This window comes from Silurus meridionalis, chromosome 3, assembly GCF_014805685.1.
Source record: "Silurus meridionalis isolate SWU-2019-XX chromosome 3, ASM1480568v1, whole genome shotgun sequence".
Lineage (NCBI taxonomy): Eukaryota > Metazoa > Chordata > Actinopteri > Siluriformes > Siluridae > Silurus > Silurus meridionalis.
The window spans coordinates 22,196,135-22,217,174 of NC_060886.1; the positions used below are offsets into that span (position 1 = coordinate 22,196,135).

General features: G+C 36.8%; 3 protein-coding genes across 4 annotated transcripts; 1 reads left to right on the plus strand and 2 right to left on the minus strand.

Moving 5' to 3' along the window:
* Positions 1 to 1,210: 1,210 nt before the first annotated feature.
* On the plus strand, positions 1,211 to 9,831 carry fastkd1 (FAST kinase domains 1). Of its 2 annotated transcripts, none has more exons than XM_046845770.1 (15): positions 1,211 to 1,639; positions 1,963 to 2,365; positions 2,535 to 2,603; positions 2,785 to 2,910; positions 3,037 to 3,435; positions 3,855 to 3,965; positions 4,135 to 4,266; positions 5,990 to 6,476; positions 7,569 to 7,683; positions 7,795 to 7,923; positions 8,221 to 8,352; positions 8,466 to 8,579; positions 8,662 to 8,803; positions 9,305 to 9,419; positions 9,504 to 9,831. In XM_046845770.1, the coding sequence occupies exons 2-15, from the start codon at positions 2,031 to 2,033 to the stop codon at positions 9,603 to 9,605; spliced, it is 2,508 nt and encodes an 835-aa protein (XP_046701726.1). In that variant the 5' UTR covers positions 1,211 to 1,639; positions 1,963 to 2,030; the 3' UTR covers positions 9,606 to 9,831. The 2 variants fall into 2 exon arrangements, with proteins under 2 accessions (XP_046701726.1, XP_046701725.1); XM_046845769.1 differs by having other exon boundaries at positions 1,211 to 1,493.
* Positions 9,747 to 14,132, minus strand: klhl41a (kelch-like family member 41a). The gene is made up of 6 exons (XM_046845771.1): positions 12,957 to 14,132; positions 11,791 to 11,948; positions 11,575 to 11,682; positions 11,300 to 11,485; positions 10,376 to 10,519; positions 9,747 to 10,257 (listed from the first exon to the last, which is right to left on the minus strand). Exons 1-6 carry the CDS (start codon positions 14,025 to 14,027, stop codon positions 10,146 to 10,148), a joined length of 1,779 nt encoding a protein of 592 aa, XP_046701727.1. The 5' UTR covers positions 14,028 to 14,132; the 3' UTR covers positions 9,747 to 10,145.
* A 2,131-nt stretch (positions 14,133 to 16,263) lies between these two features.
* On the minus strand, positions 16,264 to 20,379 carry bbs5 (Bardet-Biedl syndrome 5). Its single transcript, XM_046845412.1, has 12 exons — positions 20,181 to 20,379; positions 19,523 to 19,605; positions 18,770 to 18,835; positions 18,609 to 18,658; positions 18,379 to 18,506; positions 18,056 to 18,191; positions 17,874 to 17,969; positions 17,720 to 17,782; positions 17,503 to 17,637; positions 17,333 to 17,416; positions 16,640 to 16,663; positions 16,264 to 16,533 (listed from the first exon to the last, which is right to left on the minus strand). The coding sequence occupies exons 1-12, from the start codon at positions 20,240 to 20,242 to the stop codon at positions 16,432 to 16,434; spliced, it is 1,029 nt and encodes a 342-aa protein (XP_046701368.1). The 5' UTR covers positions 20,243 to 20,379; the 3' UTR covers positions 16,264 to 16,431.
* Between the last annotated feature and the right edge of the window lie 661 nt (positions 20,380 to 21,040).

The following is a 21,040-nucleotide window of genomic DNA, read 5'->3' on the forward strand; positions in this document are numbered from 1 at the left end:
AAGATAATGAGGGACTGAACAAGCACCAGATTGGCATGTGTGAATAAATTCTCCTGATACTGTAAAAGAGAAATTCACATGAGTATGCTATATTAGCAGTGCCTGAGAAGGATAGTTCATTACCCATGGTTACCCAAATGTTGCATACAGTGGCCAAAGGTGAGAACAGACAGTTCTCCACATATCTGCATGGGTTACCTCCTGGGTTTCCAATTACTGTACCTCCCACCTACCAAAAACAGGATGGGAAACTGGGCGTCTCATTGCACCTAAGTGTGATATGTGTATTGTGGTGTACTGTGATTAATATGTACAACATTTTTACCTTGTAACCCTTTTGATTATTGAGAAATTCTGTTATGCATGAAATATATATTTTTGTGGCACAAATCAAGTCAGTATATTTAAAGGTGCTTAATGTTTGATTAGAATCAGCACATTTGAAGCAGAAATGTGTCAAAAGAACAGATAGCAAAGATTTGAAGTACTGTAGTGGTCGGGATAGAGGGTCATGTGGCTGTGTGAATTGCATGCTACTTTTTAGAAAAATAGTGATGAATGGACTCCTCCAAGATTACTGGAAAGAACCTGGGAATAATGATGGCAGTTAAAGAAGTTTGGGGGAAAAATGTACACAGAAGACTGTCAGGATTTTGTGTTGATTGTGTTTTTTTTATATTTCCATAGAACCACCTTGCTTTATTTCTGCTCAATAAAGTTTTTGAAACCACAACCCTGGATCCTAACCTTGGTTGTAACATTTACTTGGTATTTTAACTTTTGTTATTTTTTTACTATTGATAATAACTGGCCAACTTAACAGGGTAACATAACATTTCTACATTGCCAGCATTTATAGGTCCCTGATCCCTTCATGACCCTGGCCAGGGGGAAAAAAGTTTCTGAAGATGAATGAATAAATAAATAAATAAATAAACAAAAGATAAAAATAAAAATGTATATTAAAAATTATCTGCCCTCGACTGCCCCTGCATATTATTATTATTATTATTATTATTATTATTAATAATAATTAATAATAATAATAATACACGTTTAAAATAAAAGATACATTCTACATAGTTACATAATTTACTCGGGAGTACTTTTTTGGAATACAAATCGCAAATACAAAGCTTTTATTTTGGATTATAAAAGCCCCCCGTTCTCTCTGTATTTCTCCTGCGGTTCGTTACATTGTGAACCGGAAGCAATTGTTGAAACTTAAAACGCCAAATTAGCCGTGTATTAAAAAAAATCCCCACAGTGGTTCCTTTAGAGACATTAACAGAAACTCGTTATAATAGCCCGGTTTAATCCGACAGCAACTGTTGTTAGTGTAAAATAAATTCCTATATTCAATTTATTTAATTTATATTTCCTATGATTCGGAGCTAGCTAACTAACCAAATGTTCCCACGTGAGTTGAGGATAGGTCAAACCTGCCCGCTAACACCACGAAACCATATCATGTCTTTGTGAATACAGTTTAAGTGAGTTTCAGGTCTTTTTTATTGTGTCATAGTCCCAAAAGTTGCACTATATTTTATAGTTGATAATGACACCCTGTTTGTGATGTGGGGTTAGAGTACAAGTTTTCCTGTTACTTTGACGACCCCTTTGACAGCTCCATCTTCCGGTATAGTATAGTCATTCCTGTATTATACAGGGGTATTAATGTATTTTTGTCGATATAAAGTGAGTATATATAGTATATATTGTGAGTATAATACTTGTGACTTGGCTGGAGGTTTGTATTGCTTTTCCTAATAAAATATTGCGTAATGAAATCGGTTTATTCTTTTTAAATAACCCTGTACTCTGTTCATGCCCAAGCCAGGGAAATGAATAAGGAGCCTCCTAGTAGTAATTTCTCTCCCTAAAGTCATGATCAGTGGAACAAAATTAACAAATTTTATCTCATCTCATCTCATCTCATCTCATCTCATCTCTTTGCCCCAGCTCTAGGAGTTCCAGTTCTGAAGAGTGTAATATGAAGAGCAGGCTGCTTTCCTGACCTGTTTGCGGTCATGTTCAGGCTCCGTGCCTTGTGCTGGCACCCTCACAGATTGTTTCATCATGGCACTGTGTGTCATGACCATATCCTGGGGCAGCTCAGGGCCTGCACGGCTGAGGACCAGCTCTTTGACGTGGTGAGCAAGAACAAGGTGAAGCTCTCAGTCAGTCATGTGGGCTTTGCCGTGGGCCTGCTGTGGCAGTTTCAGAGGGAGAGACCAGAAATGCTGCGGACGGTCAAACTGATCCGAGCTCATCCACAGTTCCTCACACTTCGAGTTCTGGCTGAGAACAAAATCAGCCTGATGGATGATGCAACGGTGGTGGACATACTTTATGGTGGACTCAGGTACATAATATTGTCTCGAACACAGAATTGGCTTGTGGTTACTTAACCATAATTAAAAGCACTTTTAGTCACACATGCAGCAGTATAATGATGGGAACGACCCCAGGACTAATGCATCTATTCATCTAATGTTCTGTTTATTTCTTTTTTCTTTTTTTCTTTGGAAAAGACTGCAAATTGAACCACATGACTCTCTCATCCAGCAGCTGGTGATTGAAGCCTGGAACAGATTAGAAAGGTAATGCTGCCCTAATACCTGTTGATAATATTTTAATGACACTTTAAAAGAGGTTTGTCATATTAGAATGATATACTTTAATTCTACAGATTTACGGATTGTAATTTCTTACAATATCAATATTAATCTGGTAGATTTTGTTTAAATTTTATACCCAACACCTAGCTAATCTATTTTTCAGATTCCCCATGACAACTCTGTCAAAGTTATCTATTTGTTTAAATGACCTGGGGCTGCACCACAGTCCACTGATGGGTCACATTGTTGAGATTGTGAGTCAGAAGCTGGATTCAATAGAAGATGCCAGGTATTGATTCACAATTTCTAATATCTCTATTTCTGATTCTCGATATTTCTAAAAATAAACCATGTCACTTTGCATAAGTCCTTAATCCAGATAGAAATCATAATAATAATCAGTAATCTTTTTCAGAGTGTTGACGACGCTCATGATCAGCATGTCGTCGCTGCTGTCTGCCCGCTTACGGGACGCGCTGATTGAAAAGGCTGAGATCCTGTTGGACAGCATGGACGCGTCCCATTATAACAATCCTAGGAGGGTAGTGCAGTTCCTCCGCCATATCAAGTTCATTCATCGACCTTTGTTGGAAAAATGCAGTCACATTCTACTTAAAAATATCCCTAATCTGGATGTGGAGAACCTCAGTATTATAGTGACACTGTATCGGTCCCTTCCGTTCAGCAACTGGGACTTTAGACAGGCTGCAATGGAGAGGCTGGTGGAGCTGATGGACTCGTGCACTGATCCGGAGTCTTTTACAAAGCTCTTTACTGCTTTAGGTCCCCTGGCAGGACCAGCGATCAGAGAAAGGTAAATTGCAAAAATGAACATAAACAAAAATAAAATAAATTGAATGAAGGGGGTGGTGCATAAGGCATGGGTTTGCATGAAATGCAATCACACCACTGGTGCGTATGTAACAGCTCGGTTTGTTGTTTGTTGTTCCTTATATGATGCAGTTATTCATCTTCAAAAGCTGCTTAATCAGCAGAATCTTTCTCAGGGATACTTTGAGAATACTACATGAATGTAGATATTCACACACCCATTCAAAGGGAATGGGCCAAAGTAAACTAATACCCTCATTGACATGGTCAGAGCAGGCACAGAACCTCCACATACACAGTAACCCGGATTCCAAATTGAACCAGAGCTCTTTAGAATTGCTGCCAGGTTTAAGACATTTTAAAAAATCATTTCATTTCTAACTTTGTGTTTTCGTATCACAGGTTGGAAAGTACAGCACTGCTGCTGGCTGATCAGCTAAATGCTCAACAAGCTCTAGTAATTGCTGAGACACTGGAGGAGACACAGAGCCGGAACTTTCAACTCATTAATAAGTATGACCTTCAACCTTGCTTCTCTGATTTTTATGAGAAGAAGTGTTTAGTGATCTCAGGACTGTAATCTGTAGCATATATCAGTGAGTTTAGAGCAACTTCATCATGTTGGGATAGGGCTGGTTAGGCTGTATATTCTTTATAGATATGTGTTGATTGAATTTTGTAGGATTGCAGCCGTACTGCACAGGAATTTGGAGGTGTATAGGCCGGTAGAGATCGCAAAGACCATCCAGGCGCTTGTTCTGCTGCACTGTCAGAGTCCTGAGCTCTTCTCCAGCCTGAGGTGCATTGTGCTCCGGTGAGTCTCAGCCAGTTCAATAGTTGCTTTATCAGCATTAATAGTGTATTGTGTAGTGTAAATAGTGTATCCCTATTTATTACCCACACTGTCTATACTGTCTCATATTGTCTTGTTTTGTCTTGTATAGTCTGTTTTTGTCTTGTCTGTTTTGTCATGTATAGGTTTTATTTATGTCTGTACTTTTGAGAGTCACTAACAGCTGGAACCGAATTCCTTGTGTGTGTCAACACACTTGGCCAATAAACCTGATTCTGATTACAAATATTAACATTTGTTATTAACATCATTTAATTGATTAAGTTGTATGAGGTGATTAGTTTCCTTTAATGTTTGTATTGCTAATTACCTCGGTGAACTCTGCAGTTGCTATGCAGTATGAAGTCGTTATTATGCAGAGTAAGGAAGCGATGCTATTAGAATCAATTTTAATGACTTGTTTCCTCCTGAAATAATGAATAGGTAGATATTTTTTATTTACTATCAGAGGTAGCAAAAGTGCACACATCCTTCACTTAAGAGGGAGTACAGATACTCATGTTTTAAAATACTCTGTTAAGAGTACTGACTATAGTTTTTTACTCAAGTTAAAGTAAAGATGTTTGGGCTCTGACACGTACTTAAGTAAAAAAAAATAGCCATTCTACCTGTTTTAGTGTCACGCTGGTAACTGGACTTCACATTAGATTAATATTAGGGCTGTCAATCGATTAAAATATTTAATTGTGGTTAATTGCATGATTGTCGTGAGTGTACTCATAATCGCAACTTAATCACACATTTTTATCTGTTATAAATGTACCTTATATTAATACTTTACATTTTTTTAATACTCTAAATCAACATGGGCATTTTTCGAATGTATGTTTATTATTAGTGAAACCAGACTCAACATCTATGTTAAAGACAAAATATTCTGAAGATAAAATATTCTTGTAAATGTTTTAAAGTAATTATGGTAAATCATTTTAAAGTCAAATCGTCAGGACACTAAATGGAACCTTTGCTATGTTTCCTTTTTGTAATGTTTGCACGGTTAATGAGGTGATACCGGAGAAACTGTACCTCTTCTAACTTTCATACAGACTACATAATTACAAGTATTCAAGTATTCTGTTTATCTTTAATTTTTTTATAAGTGAATAAAGAAAGGACATCATGAATAAACGTGTTGCGCTGAAGGTTTTAATTTCGCCACTTTTATATTTATTGATTTATATTTTTAATACAAAAAACGGTAGGACAGAAATGCATTAATCGCGCGTTAATAAAATTTGTGCTGTTAAAATTAATTCGCATTTTGACAGCTCTAATTAACACATTGGTACAAAACGAATTTTTAAATGTTGTTACCTAATGAATGTATCCCAGCTGAACAACCACTATATAGAACACAAGCAGAGAAAAGATAATCAGTTTTCAGTCATGTTTACATCACTGACTCCCTCTGTCTTATCCATGTTTGCCCCATATCTGTTGTTGCCTTGAAAAAGAAAAAAAAAACACGTAATGACAGGAAATAGGTTGATCAGTGCAGTGAGATGAAAAAACATGACATTTCACTAAATAGATAAAAACTAAAGTAACGAGTCTGTGAAAATGTAAGCAGTAGAAAGTACAGATATTTGTGTAAATATGTAATGAGTGACAGTAAAAACTTGTCTGAAATTGGTATATTATATTGGTATTATAAATATTATCCCATTGTTTCCATCTTTATTAGTTACTTACAGACCTGTGTGCACATATACGAGGTGACCATGCTAACCCGTGTGCTTGCCATGCTGCCCTCCGCACGAATCGAGGACTCGGTCTTCTCTCGCATCGATGCCGTGCTGCCTCAATGCAACCTGATCGGTTTAAGTTCACTCACAACAGCTGTTGCTAAATGGATGCGGAATGATCCCTCCTATGGCCAGACCACTCACAGCAGGTACATACATGTGCTGCAGAGCCTAAACCGCCGTGCACATGATCGAGTCCACGCAGCCAAGAGACTGGACCTGCTCATGGACGAGCTTAAATTCATGTCAGGGGAATGGTTTGAGGAGATGCTGCTCGAGGAGACGGTTGTGGTGCTTCAGAAGTTGGCAGATCAGCTCACCTGGATCAACATGCTAGACCTGGTTCTATTTTTGACCAGGACCACCTATCGCTCTACTTTGCTGCTGGACCGAATCGCCAGTGTTGCCTTAGAAAACACACACAAGGTAGGAGGTTGAAATTTTTTTTTTTTTAGTATTTAGTGAAGCAATTGCTGTTAGTATGATACAAATTATACTGATTTCCTTTTGTGAACTAATTTGTGAATTAATGGTGCAGATAAATTTGTGAATAGACTTAGAAACCACTATAGTAGAAAAACATGTTCATGCAATTATCCAGAAAGTCAATCATGTGGCAGAAACTCAAAAGTGAGTAGATTCAGTTTATGTTAATCAAAAATCAGAATAGGGAAAAATGTGCCATGGTTGTTGGTGCCAGTTGAGCTGTTTGGGTATTAAACGAGTTTCCATAGAATGGTGCGAAAAACAAAAAATGTCAGTAAGAGGCAGTTCTGCAGATGAAAATCAATTGTTGAAGAGAGATGTCACTCATCTTCTTCTTTCGGCTGCTCCCATTAGGGGTCGCCACAGCGGATCATCCGTCTCCATACCACCCTGTCCTCTACATCTGCCTCTTTTCTGTCTCTGTCCTGTCTCTGTCTTCCATCACCACATCCATGAACCTCCTCTTTGGCCTTCCTCTTTTCCTCCTACCTGGTGGCTCCATCCCCAGCATTCTTCTACCAATATAATTCATGTCCCTCCTCTGCACATGTCCAAACCATCTCAATCTCGCCTCCCTCACCTTGTCACCAAAACATCCTACATGCGCTGTCCCTCTAATAAACTCATTTCTAACGAAGAGAGATGTCACTCAAAATCTTATAATTCACTTCTATTAAAATGTATTTGTTGTATAATTCTTACGTCCTGTAAAGCTGCTTTGAGACCGCTGTGAAAGCGCTATGTAAATAACCTTGAAAATGAACTTAAACCTAGTTAGGCTAGAACAGTGGAGGAACAGATTTTCTACTTTGGTCAATACGGCACAGGTTAACTGCATACTGGGCATTTGAAGAAAAGACCAGGCATTACGTTTCTCATTTTCATTTGTGTAAACCTTAAACACTGTGGTATTAGGTTGAGATGTTTTAGATCTTTTGACATTCACTAAATCAGATTATGATTTATCTAATAGTGAATGTATTTTTCTGCATTTATAGACATACCTAAACTTTTTTCTATTACCCTCTACAGATTCATTACTCTGCAATTTATGCCACTTTACTCCCATTTGCTCTACTTAACTACGACTCTCCAAAGGTGGACGAGTTATTTGATGCTTACATTCAGCATTGTCCCACCAAAATCGGTAAGTTTTATTTCTTTCTTTTTTCTTTTCTTTTTTTTGGAACTTGGAATCATTTTGGTTCTGGAAATTTGAACTAGAAACAAACTTAAATGTTGTTTTTGATATTCTCAGGTTCGTTTGAGCCTCACATGTTGGTCCTGTTGGCTTACATTTTGGCTCTGACCAACCGCTTCCCAGAGCCTCTAATCAGAGAAATATTCCGAGTGGATTTTTTGGCGAGGCTGGATGCACAGCTTGAGAGTATGTGCAACTTTTTAGTTCTTGTCTTTCTTCTACCAGTCAGAAAATTTCTAGTGTTAATTTATGTAATTCTGCCAAATGGAAAAAGAAAAAGAGCTCTAAGTAATTTGAGTAAATCAGATTGAAATATGTTGTCAATTCATCTTGTATGTGATCTTGTGTAATCCCTGTGTAAAAGAGATACAAGATCCCTGAAGAGATACTTGATACCCATTTAAAAAAGCATTTAGTACATCATGCGCATTACTAAGCAATTATCAGCTTTTCATTTACACTTATATACTTTCCCACTACCAGCATTACCAAGTGCTCAGAACATGCGAGTACGTTCCCGCTTGATGCAGCTGAACCGCGCCTTGTGTCTCGAGTGCCCAGAGTTCCAGGTGCCCTGGTTCCATGAGCGTTACTGCATGCAGCTCCATAAGAGAGGTGATTGACGATACCTGCAGATGTTTTATTGTAGTGCATGGTTTTCAGAGCACCACAAGTGAAACAATTTACCATGAAGGGTAATAAACTGAATTTCTCTTTTTAAAACACAGACCACAGCTCAGTTAATCTCGCCCAGCAGCAGATCCACAGGATGCTGGGAGAAGTGCTTGGCGGCATCAACTGTGTCAAAGTAGGAGGTTTGACTCCGTACTTCTACACTGTTGGTAAGTTTAAGCATTAAGTTTGAAACATTTCACGGAGAGAAAGTAGTTGGAATGGTTTTACACGTCCGTATCAACTTTGCAGACTATGAGTGCGTCTTGGATCACAATCAGCAGGCGATACCTTACAGTAAACTGAGTGACTTGCAGATCAACGAAGATGGCAAGGTGCACTGGGACTCTGGGACAGAGAAGGAAAGGACAGAGCTACCTCCAGGTGCTAAGCGGTATGTACATATTTAAATTTGATATAAAATAAAACATAACCAAACAGCATGATTAAAGTTGCACTTATATTGCTGCAAGTTCGTTATTGAGTTCACTTTCATTATAGCAGCTGTAAAGATTCATTCCTTATTCAATCCCAGATTCTCTTTTATGTATCTTGCTCTCTTGAAGTGAATAGGACAAAAAAATTGTCACGTTTCAGAGAAAGCACAAAGGCCTCTTTCTTGAAAGATCTCCTGTGTTATACAATTTGTGAATACAAAGTACTGGAGGCCCCTTCCATTCATAAACATCTCCATAGAAAAACAAATCTTTGTCCATTTTTTTAAATTAATATTAGAATATAATCACTATTTATTAGTCTTAAATTAGTCTGTAATTTGAATTACAACCGAAACTATTATTAGAACTTCCTGCTTCCCATTTAGTCATATTTTATAATTCAACAGCACTAATCTATAGATTTATTTTTTTACTTTATTTTATACCTGTTCCCTTAGTATTGCTATAGAGTTCCTGAATTCCAAGTCCTTCTGCAAACACTCACAGCATGTTAAAGGAGATGTCCTGATGAGAAAGAGACATCTGGAGATTTTAGGATATCATGTTCTGCAGGTGAGTAAATAAAGAATGTTTTCAGTTGTTATCTAGTTAGAAAAGAAGAACATTACTAGCTTCATGAACTATTGTCCAACACAGGTTCCTCACTTTGAATGGAACTCTATGGAGCTTTCAACACCTGAGGCCTGGAAGGAATATTTGCGAAATAGGTTATTCACAGAACTTCCCAAAGTCACATAAACTTTCCGAGCACCAAGAAATCCACTCTTCATCTCTGGATATTCATTCTAGAGAGTGTGGCTATTGATGGACTGCATATGATGTGCAAATACCTCATTCTTATATTCAATACAAGAATACAGAGAAATACCACATTGTCAGTAATGTCTACTGTGAGTTTTTATTAATTGTATATATTGCAATATAAATATTATTTCTGTAATAAACAAACTCATTTCAAATGTCATAACGTTGTACTTTGATGTCTGAATTAACCCTTTCGTGCATATATTCTTCATATATGAATTCAGAATTATTATTTTTTTTATGTGTAGTCGTCATCATCATGAAAGGGTTAAGCAAATACAGGTTTTTGAGCAATTAAACAAACAAAAAAAGTCACTTGTGCATACAAATATATGGCAATCTTGTGAAATCATCCTAAACTCAAACCAGTGTGGGTTTCATGCTCGTGCACTGCTAAATTAGATTTTCACATAATTGGAATCATCAAGTAAGGCTTAAAATATCATGTCCCTATTACAGAGACCGGGACTATTTTTACAGTTTGGGCATTTTTGCAGCATTCAGTCGCATAGAAACGCAGGAAGCACCAGCTGCATAACGCATCTCCCTCAAAATTCCAGCCCACTGCTTCTTGTCCTCTTCATACCTATAATAATAAAAACAGCCTTAAGGTTAGACATTTTTGCAGGAACACTTAGCCTATAACAGCATTACTTGTTGTTTGTTGTAATACTTATAACACAATTGTGGTGATGAGTACTTACTGCCAAATGTCTGTGATCTCTGATGGCACACATTCTTTATCTTGCCCTACCATGGTAAAGCCTCCGATTGCATAAAGCTCTCCATCAACACTAACAACATTTACTGAACTTCTTTCCTGTGCAAATTCAGGGAAGGCTTCCCACCTATATGTCAAAAATAATGATCAAGTATAATTAAAATCAATAAATTATATATATATATATATATATATATATATATATATATATATATATATATATATATATATATATATATATGAGAGAGAGAGAGAGAGAGAGAGAGAGAGAAAAAAAATATATATATATATATAGAGAGAGAGAGAGAGAGAGAGAGAGAGATGATCTGTCAGTGGACTAATAAGTTCATAGTGGATAAATTACATTGTATTTACGTCAATAACGACCTCTTTTTGGCTTACAGATTTTATTGTAGAAAATATGTAAACACCTAACCATCACAATTATTTGGGTTTGTTGAACATCCATTTTCAAGCCATTAATATTGGCGGTGTCAATGATCTATTTGGGCCATGACTTTTTTCATCTCAAGTCATGTGCTTGTGGACTTTGCTTTGTGCATAGGAACATGGTTTGAGTGAAATCTGATCTTAATGCTACAGCATACAAAGACATTCAGTTTGTAACATTAGGAGAAGGTCTACAGATTGTATGTATGTGATGATCAGATATTTACATGCTTTTGGAAATTTTGTGCTGTACCTAGTAGCTCATTTCATTTTGATTTTTTTTATAAAAGCATGTTAGGATCAGCACACAGAAACCATGAAAGTTCAAGTTAAAAAATAAATAAATAAATAATAAAAAAAGAAGGAATCAGTTCGGTCTGCTCAAGTGCATATCTGTGTACACATTTAGACCATGGCATGTAATATGTAATAAAAACAGCTACTAAATGGCACTTACTTGTTGCTTCCAAAGTCATAGGCTTCACACGATGCTAAAAGGGTGTCCTCATTGACTCCTCCAACCACAATTATCTTCTCTTTATGGACAACTGCCCCAAACATGGACCGTGGTGTTTTCATTGATGCCAACTCCTTCCATTCAGACTTCTTATGGTTATATGCAAACATCTTGTTGATGGTTTTGCTGTTTTGTTATACAGACAAAACCACACTTTAAGAATATTTGGGAGATTTAGATTGTTATTGTCAGCATCGCTTTAACACTCATCTTACTTGTCATCTGTCTTTCCTCCTATACAGTAGACCAGGCCGTTTTGTGAGATCACACTGTGGCCGTGTATCCGCAGGGGAAGCTTTTTCGTCTCGGTCCATTTCATCTTTCTGTGACAAAACAAAAAACAACAAAAAGGACTCATAAGAGACTCGTGATTCTTTTTAAATGTCAGGATCATATAAAGTGGAAAACAAGGTAATGGATGTCGCACTTACATTGTGTCAAAACACATCACTGAGTCAAGAGACTCATTGGTCTGTAAATCTTTGCCAGCAACAGCAAATATCAGGTTCTCAAATTCTCCCATGGCAAAGAGACATCGGGAAGAAGGCAGTGGCGGCATAGCAATCCAGTCTGCACTAATAGGATCCAGCTGTAATTCACATCAGGATGACATTGAATTTAATTGAAGTAAGTTGCATGAAATTGAAATCACAGGTTTATATCGATGCATTGTTACTACAGGGTGGGTGAATAATAACTCTGCATTAAACATTGGTGAAGTAAATATTTCTAATACACATGTATTGAAACATTTGTACATTTGCTTTATTACATAGGAAAATTAAAGCAAATCTTTCAACGTTTTAACGTAGGCACCGGTGGCGCCAACTAGTTTCCTCAAATGGCCGGGAATGAAATGCACTGAAGGCAGTCGCTTTGAGAACCTCCTGAATCCGTGCCTCCGAGTCCTCCATTGTGTGAGGCTTTGTCCTTTACACCTCCTCCTATACGTAGCCTCACAGGAAAAAATCACATGAAGTGAGATCTGGACTTTACGGAAGCCATGTACTTCGTCCCAGCCAACACCCAGGAAAATGCTGGTTTAACCACGCACACACCATAAGAGCAAAATAAAGTGGTGCACCATCCTGTATGAAAATAAGGCCATTAAATATCACCTAGTTACTTTTTTGCCCACCCTGTAGTAATAACGACTTTCTATAGTAACAGCTAATTTACATGGACTTGGACTAATAATCAAGGGCTTATAAGAAAATCATAGCCAGATAAATCACACTTGTAATTGGTGATGTTTTTGTGTAAGGAGTGTTTAGATTTTCTCTACAGGAGAAGTCTTTGGACAAAGGAGTTTGCACTTGATGGTTTCAAAATCATGATAAACTTCTTTGTTGTTTTTTTTTGTTTGTTTTTGTTTTTGTTTTTTTACTTTGAGATTATTGAAAAGACAGCTATAACATAAGTGTAAGCAGTAACTAGTTCTGGTAGAAACTAATGTTTTAGGTGTTCAATGATATTGAATAGGCAGATCAAATTGTATCATTAATAAATAAAGACCTGTGATTGTTGAAATAGGGCTGCAGTATATTAGGAATAAAATACTTTGGGATGTGCAGAGTGTGGAAATGCTCGTATTTACCTGAAAACAGTAGCACTGCAAAGGTGATTCTTTATTTTCCTCATCCGCAAACAGTCCACCTGCAACAAAAAGTTGATTCTTTTTGGTAATGATGCAGACATGATTCTTAGGTATCTGCTCGGCCATTGCTGCCAGTGAGCATTCGTTCTCAACAGGGTCGTAAGCCACGGCCGCCGTGTCGCTAATCATCAGGATTAGGTCCTTGGCGTACATGCCAATCCTTCGGGTGTCGTTCAGATATCCAGGCATTTTGCTCTCTCCAGCCTCTTTCCCGCCTACCTTTCCTGGAAGTTTTCCAGCAAAGGCATCTTTAATGATTTTAAGTTTCTTTACAAGCTCAGGATCAGCTTTAATAATATCATCCTTCTCCACCTTTTCTTTAAAATACTTCTCTTCAAGCAGTCGGAAACGAATGTGCTCGAAAGCATCGCCTAAATGCTTTGCCCGGTTCTCTTTGTCCTTCCTGATCCACCTCATGAGCAGCTCAAACACCATTTCCTCTTTCTCTACGTTGAGAGCATCACTCCCTATGATGGCGAACAGTTCAGGAGGGATGAAATCGAGAAAATCTTGCTCCGTGGATAGGATCTCGAATCGTTCAGCGATGTAGTCTCTTGCTGCCATGGCCAGCCTCGGACAATTCGTCACCAAGCCCATTCGGTAGATCGCCAGACAGTTTCCTAGGGTGAGGTTCTTCTGCAGGTAGTTTACACACACCGTGAAAACGGACGGTATCTGAAACTCGTTGGCTACTGCAAGAACATCCTGCACATTTTCATCTGAAATATCAATTTCTGCAGAATAGAGATAATTTACAATCATGTCCATGATGGCTGGATCCACTTTTTCCAGCACCACCTCCTTGCCTGGGCTGCTCTTTTCTTCAGAAAAAAAAATCTCTCTAAAGTAAGGGCTGCATGCTGCCATGATGAGTTTGTGGCACGGCAGACTTCTGTCCCCTACTTTCAGAACACAGTCGACAAACTTGTTCTCCTTCAGGAGGTCGTTCAGGCCGTCTTGGAGCAGCGTACTCTGATAGAGCTTCAGGTCTTCCTTTATGCTCGGGTCCATCTCGATCTGTGTATGTATGTGTGTGGATCAGGGAGGATGTTGGGATTGCACTGCTTCCACCTCTCTCGCTATCTTGGTACTAATAGCTGGGGTTGACACAGAGCAAAGACAGAAGCTGAAGTAGTTTAACCCTGCCACTCTATATTTAGCCGCCCATCACAGACAAAGAATTCAGGTTGGCCAGATTAGAAAACGGACTCATTTGGCAGCTGGTGGAAGACAGAAAGAAACAACTGTGATCCATGACCTAGGAAATTATGTCTGGGCTACTCTCACATTCTCAAGTGAGGAAGTACCTTTCGTCTATTGTTCTAATTGAATTGTATACATCATGTTAAGTACATTTGAAAAAGTTTTTTTTCCTTTTTAATTAATTGTGTCATGATCTCAAAACTGGCAATGGCACACATCCCTCATCATCTTGTTCTGGTTCTGACTCATGCTGGCTTCTTTTCTGTGTGTAGGTTTCTATTTACATGGTGACTGTTTTTCCTATGTGTTGACCTTCCCCAGCTAACAGGTCAGCAAAGAGCAGCTGTTGGAACGGTTAATCTGTGCTACTGAGCTGTTTGTTTCAATCCTTAGCAATAGTGACACATTTTAAAATAGTTGAATGATGCTATTGTTTTGAATGACAGGCCACAAAATACTCATCACGAAATTCTGGTTTGCATGATATAACTGCTAAAAAAAAAAAAAAAAAAATCGCACAGCTCATGTTGCTGTTTTGGTTTATTAGGAGCAAAATATGATATTTTATATATACTTTATTTTACGCCTATAAAGATGATCGCAGACAAATAACTCATTCTTTTATTTCCGACTTACACTGAGATTAATCGATCGTAAGGAAAATAACTTGTCGGTGTTGCTCATCTGTTTTCATATTATACAGATGCATCTCAATAAATTTGAATATCATTAAAAAGTTTATTTATTTTGTAATTCAATACAAAAAGTGAAACTTGTATATTATATTGATTCATAACATGCAGAATATATTTTAAATGTTTATTTCTTTTAATGAAAACCCAAAATTCAGTATCTCAGAAAATTTTAATATTGTGAAAAAGGCTACACAATCATGGGGGAATACTGCTGACATGACAGTTGTACAGAAGACGATCATTGACACCCTGTACGTGAAGGGGAAGACACAAAAGGTCATCGGTAAAGAAGCCGGCTGTTAACAGAGTGCTGTATCCAAGCAATCGAAAGTTGAATGGAAGGAAAACATTTTGTCGAAAATGGTGAAATTAAGCTCATTTAAGAATGTGTGGGAGATTCACAAAGAGTGGACTGCAGCTGGAGTCAGTGTTTCAAGAGCCACCAGGCACAGACGAATCCATGGGCTACAACTGATGCATTCCTTGTGTCAAGCCACTCCTGAACCAGAGACAATGTCAGTGGTGTCTTACCTGGGCAAAGGACAAAAAGCACTAGACTGTTGCTCAGTGGGCCAAAGTCGTCTTTTAAATGAAAGGTTAGAAAATTTTGCATTTCATTTGAAAATCAAAGTCCCAGATTCTGGAAGAAGAGAGGAGAGGCACAGAATAGTCCAGTGTAAAGTTTGCACAGTCAGTGGTGGTTTCAGAAGTCAAGTCATCTGCTGGTGTTGGTCTGTGTTTTATCAAGTCCAAGATCAGCACAGCCGTCTTCCACAAGGTTTTAGAGCACTTCATGCTTCTCTCTGCTGACCAGCCTTATAGAGATGCTGGTTTCATTTTCCTGCCCACACTGTCAAAAGCACCAAAAGTTGGTTAAATGACCATGGTGTTGGTGTGCTTGACTGGCCAGCAAACTCACCAGACCTGAAACACCATAGAGAATCTAAGGGTATTGTCAAGAGGAAAATAAGAAACAAGAGGCCAAAAAATGCAAATGAGCTGAAGGCCACTGTAAAAGAAACCTGGGTTTCCATACCACCTCAGCAGTGCCACAGACTGATCACCTCCATGCCAAACTGAGGCAGTAATTAAAGCAAAAGGAGCCCCTACCAAGTATTGAGTACATATACAGTAAATGAACATGCTTTCCAGAAGGCCAACAATTCACTAACATTTTATTTTATTGGTCTTATGAGGTATTTAAATTTTTTTGAGATAGTGAATTGGTGTTTTTTTGTTAAATGTGAGCCAAAATCAAAAAAATTATGAGAAATAAACATTTAAAATATCTATATAATATACAGGTTTCACATTCTGTATTCAATTACAAAAAAAAATACAAAATCAACTTTTTAATGATCTAATTTATTGAGATGTACCTGTATATAAATAACATACAAAATTAAACTTAGAAATAAATAAATACTATATACAAATGTCTGTAATCACTACAGCAATTAGAATTCAAGCCATAAAACTCTCATTTAGTCTTAGATAGATGGATCCTGACTGTCTTTTCAACCCATGACTTCCCAAAGTCCTTGAAGCGTGAAGCCATCTTTCAGCTTCTCCACCGCCAAACCAAGTTCTTCAGAAAACACTGGCTCCCGGTCTTGTTGCTTTAAAAGGCAAATGAAATATTGGTCAAAATACCAGATATTTTACAGATAAAGGTGAGTTAATGAGTGATTTCATGATATTTAAGTAGGAAGGTAGTCAGTATACCTTGTTGCTATCAGCAAAGTACGCCTGTAAGAAAATAAACAAAACAACAATTGAAAAATGCACATCAGTGTAAACATGTTTGAAACCAGGCAACAGTAGTCAGTACTGATGCGTAGTTGTGATACCTGGCTTAAGCCTGGGGTTATTTTCAGAGTGTGAGAAAGGATAATCAGAGGTGATAAAAGTGCAGCTACTCGTGTAGAAGAATACCTTTGTAAAAAAGTCATAGCTCCAAATTTCTCAGTCAAGCATATAATCAGTGCTTGAAAGGATCTTAAATCTGAGCATCAAAACTTTTTATTATTATTATTAGTTAATGTCTTGAGGTTCTAGCTTTAATATATAAGTGGAGTCATGGACTGGAGAATGGAGGTTTTCCAAGATGATACATTTTATAGGACAGGGCCTCTGACAGAAGCTCTGGCTCCCAAGGTATATGTTTGTACTGTATACTGTACATCAGCGGTGCCCAAACTTGTTCACAAAAAACAAAAATGTGATGACATGTTTGGAATTCACATCTCTTTTTTAAAATCAAATTCAGATATGTATGATGTTAGTGGCTGAATGTGTAGTGAATAGAACAACACACATGCTCTGATACTTAAGAAAACAAAACAATCACCAAACAAAAACTTTTAATCACCTCTGCTGACTGTGTGATGTAAATTAGCGTTAGTGTAAAACACTCACTGTAAAAGCATCTGTCTGTTCATCTGCCTCGATCTCTACATCATCAGGAGGCTGCTCCACTGTGAGCTCCTCCAACGGCTGTGGCTGTGATATACATCACACATGTTGACCCGTTAACCAAAGACACATCTTTCATGAACTTAAGATCTTTTTCTTTCTTTTCAATTGACCTTTTCCTCCATCTCGTATTCCACACCAAAGATTGGGTTTGCAGAATAGACTTTGTGAAGAGAATTTATTTCTTTCACTGCATCCTGTAACTTGTCCAGTGGATCGATCTTAAAACCCAGTACATATCCACCTGTCTGAAAGAGCAGTCTGTTATCAGAAAACAAAATCCTGGCTATATTTATACATAGAAATCGCTGAGTTTATAGTCAGACCCACCTGCTGAGAGCTCTCGATCACAAGCGCGAGTCCAAACTTGGAGTCTCGAATCCTTATTGAGCGCTTCGCAAAAGAAAAACAGAGGAACCGTCATATATATATTCATTCTAACATCACCATTTGAACAACAGTTACTAACAGCTTTAGTACTTACAATTTGCAAGTAAGGAATGCTGACGTTGAAGCTTTCATTCATGTTGGCGTGCCACACTATCCTCACATTAGTAATAAAGAAAGTGCCCAGGTTACCCTAAAACCCAAAACAAAATCACATCCATGTGCAACATTTTTAAGAATTTACCCAATCCTTTGTTCCAGTGTTCACTGTAAAGTTACCTGATCACTGGATAAATTCCAAACTCCATTGATTTTGTCATAGACTTGTTCACGAGGCAAAAGTCTCAGCTGTTTATTCTGAATCAAAGCCGCTCTTAATTTGAGATCCCGGTACATTTTGGAGGTCTCATAAGCTCTGAGTGGTTAAAATTAGATGATTAATTTTCAACATTAACTTTTACAGTAGTTTCATCTGTTGCACATTGTCAATTCTATACTATGGATTAATGTTATAATGTTTTATAATAATCTGGAAGTGGTAGCTCAGTGGTTAAGCCTCAGGGTTAGTGGGGCGTTCACTATGTAAAGATATGTGACCATACCTGTGTACAGCAATGACAGAAGTGAACAGTCTTGGACTTCCAGGAATGACATTAGTGAAGATAAACTCAAATCTTGTGTTGTTCGATTTAGTCAGGATGTAGAGAGCTTCTGTCTGCCCCCTCAGTTTCTATAACATTTACAAACCATAAAAAAATGTCATACACAGCACACTAGTAATGAACCCAAATCCAAACATGACTGATCGAAAACACAGAAAAAGTGTTCTTACTGAATTCGCTGTTCTCGTAGTGATGTTTATGACAGAATTGTATCCCACAGCTGTAGATTAGGTTAAAAAAGGCATAGAGTGCCGTATATAGTTCTTAGCAATTCTTATGGACACTAATAAGGCTTTTACAATATTTCTCATTTGTAATAGATAACACTTACATAAGTTAACCCTCGGCAAGGCGACAGAATGCCAAATGATTCTCAAATTGGTTACCAGGAGTCTTCCTTTAGCAAGAAATTGGAAAAAAGGAAAGAATTAAAAACAGAATCATTACATATTTACTCAGCAGTCACTATAGTTTCTTTTGATTTGTTTAATGGCTCATACTATGCATGATAAAATATATAAAAATTATGGCTAGTCTATTAGGCAAGCCTTCATTGTATTTACACTCTTTTTATTAAGAAAAATCTGAAATCATATTGTATTGTCCTGGTTCAGGTGCCTCAATGTTGGTTGGATTTTTTAACATGGTTGAAAAAAAAAACAGGAGACTCATAAATGTCCAGCACTCTTGTGGTCTAATACTAACACAAATGAAGGACTATAACATGATTAACACACACTGCACTCTAGAATAGTTGCTCCATTATTTATATATATATATATATATATATATATATATATATATATATATATATATATATATATATATATATTACTAGTTAAAAATGTTTAAATAGTTGGTGCATTATAAAGCAAAAAAGTCCTTTAAATGTTACATTTCCTCAGTTTAACTATTTGATATGATATGATATAATATGTTATGATGTGATTTAATGTGATATGATGAGATTTGCAAATCATTGCAATCTAATTTAATTTAAATCTTACACAGGGTCCTCACCTTTTTGGAATTGTGGTTATATCTACAAAAAAAGTAAAATAAATAGATGAGATGAGATAAGCACCTCTATCACCATTATTTCCTTTAGTGTCTTCGATTGAATCCAGGCAGTCAATCAGCACCTCACCAGGCCTGGTTTTCATCTGTCTAAAATCAAGCAAACAAATAATGAAAAAACAACTTGTTTTTGGTATGATGGTTGGTAAAACTGTATTGTCTCAGCTGTATTTGTGATTGGAGATATTATTCTGTTTGACTGGTCACTTGAATTGAACAAGTTTAATACAAATCTTAGTATTAAAAAACAGCTTGGAAAAACCCAAGAATTAAATGTTTCAGTGTCGTAAGGAATATTGAGAATATTACTGTCCATATTTAGATAATTTCACTAATTATTATCATTGTTTTTGCTATTATTATTAGTAGTAATATTGTGGTTACTTCTACTACTAATAGGATTTTGTTCATAATATACATGTGTACTAAAGGGGTCTATGGTATTAATTTTACAGTCAAAAGAGTCACTGATGTAAACAGTTAAAGCCCTAAACTAGACCTGCTAGTGTGCTAAATACTGAGCTTCACATATCAGGCTAAAACATACACTCTTTATGTACATAAATAGGTACAACATACTCTTTACCTTCAGTGTTTTTAGCTTTGTAATGGACTAGCGATGCTAATGGGCTAACCCTTAGCTCTAATTCTGTCTGTTAGCTTACTGTGGTGTGATGTCAAAGCGGACATCTCTGTCCTCCCAAAGTGCATCTAACACCCCAGCCATGATCGGTCCGGAAACACGCCGCAAAACAAAGCTGACACGTTTAGGTGTGTAACCGAGACAAATTCACACAACGACACTCGCTAGAAGCCCGATAAGAGGATTTAAGGCAAGCGTCTATGCATCACCGTAGTAACACTGAACAGCACGTGATACGGCAAGCGTGACAGTTCAATCTGCCGTGTAGAATCTCAAACAGCTACAGGGGAATATCTAAATAAATAAACATATATATATATATATATATATATATATATATATATATATATATATATATATATATATATATATATATATATATATATATATATATACATCTAAATAAATAAACATATATATATATATATATATATATATATATATATATATATATATATATATATATATACAGACAGATAAATGTAAATACACTACAAGAAAAGTGCAAATTGCAATGTATACTTTCATGTATATACAGACATGAATATATGCAGAAATGCAAATAGCATTATAAACAGTACCAGTCAAAAGTTTGGACATACCTTCTCCTTCAGTGGTTTTCTTTTATAACATTGTACATTAATACTGAAGACACCCAAACTATAAAAAAAACACGTATGAAATTATGTGAAAAAAAAACCAAAATATGTTTTATATTTTAAATTGTTTTAGTCTAGACACTGAACAAATCTATATTATGGCAAGAAACACTCAGTCCATCATTACTTTGAGAAATGATTGCAAGTCAAATCTAAAAATCTCAAGAACTTAAAATGTATTTCCAATTGCAATTCCCAAGACTATGCAAAGGATATGTTTATT

Coding starts and splice junctions, on each gene's coding strand:
- klhl41a (XM_046845771.1), bottom strand. CDS start 14,027: ATGGACCCGAGCATAAAGGAAGACCTGAAGCTCTATCAGAGTACGCTG. Junction 11,486..11,574: donor GGAGGAAAGACAGATGACAA/GTAAGATGAGTG, acceptor ATAACAAAACAG/CAAAACCATCAACAAGATGT. Junction 10,520..11,299: donor TATGACTTTGGAAGCAACAA/GTAAGTGCCATT, acceptor TTTGACATATAG/GTGGGAAGCCTTCCCTGAAT.
- fastkd1 (XM_046845770.1), top strand. CDS start 2,031: ATGTTCAGGCTCCGTGCCTTGTGCTGGCACCCTCACAGATTGTTTCAT. Junction 2,366..2,534: donor ATACTTTATGGTGGACTCAG/GTACATAATATT, acceptor TCTTTGGAAAAG/ACTGCAAATTGAACCACATG. Junction 3,436..3,854: donor GGACCAGCGATCAGAGAAAG/GTAAATTGCAAA, acceptor TTCGTATCACAG/GTTGGAAAGTACAGCACTGC.
- bbs5 (XM_046845412.1), bottom strand. CDS start 20,242: ATGGCTGGGGTGTTAGATGCACTTTGGGAGGACAGAGATGTCCGCTTT. Junction 18,507..18,608: donor CTACGAGAACAGCGAATTCA/GTAAGAACACTT, acceptor TAAATGTTATAG/AAACTGAGGGGGCAGACAGA. Junction 16,534..16,639: donor ACTTTGCTGATAGCAACAAG/GTATACTGACTA, acceptor TGCCTTTTAAAG/CAACAAGACCGGGAGCCAGT.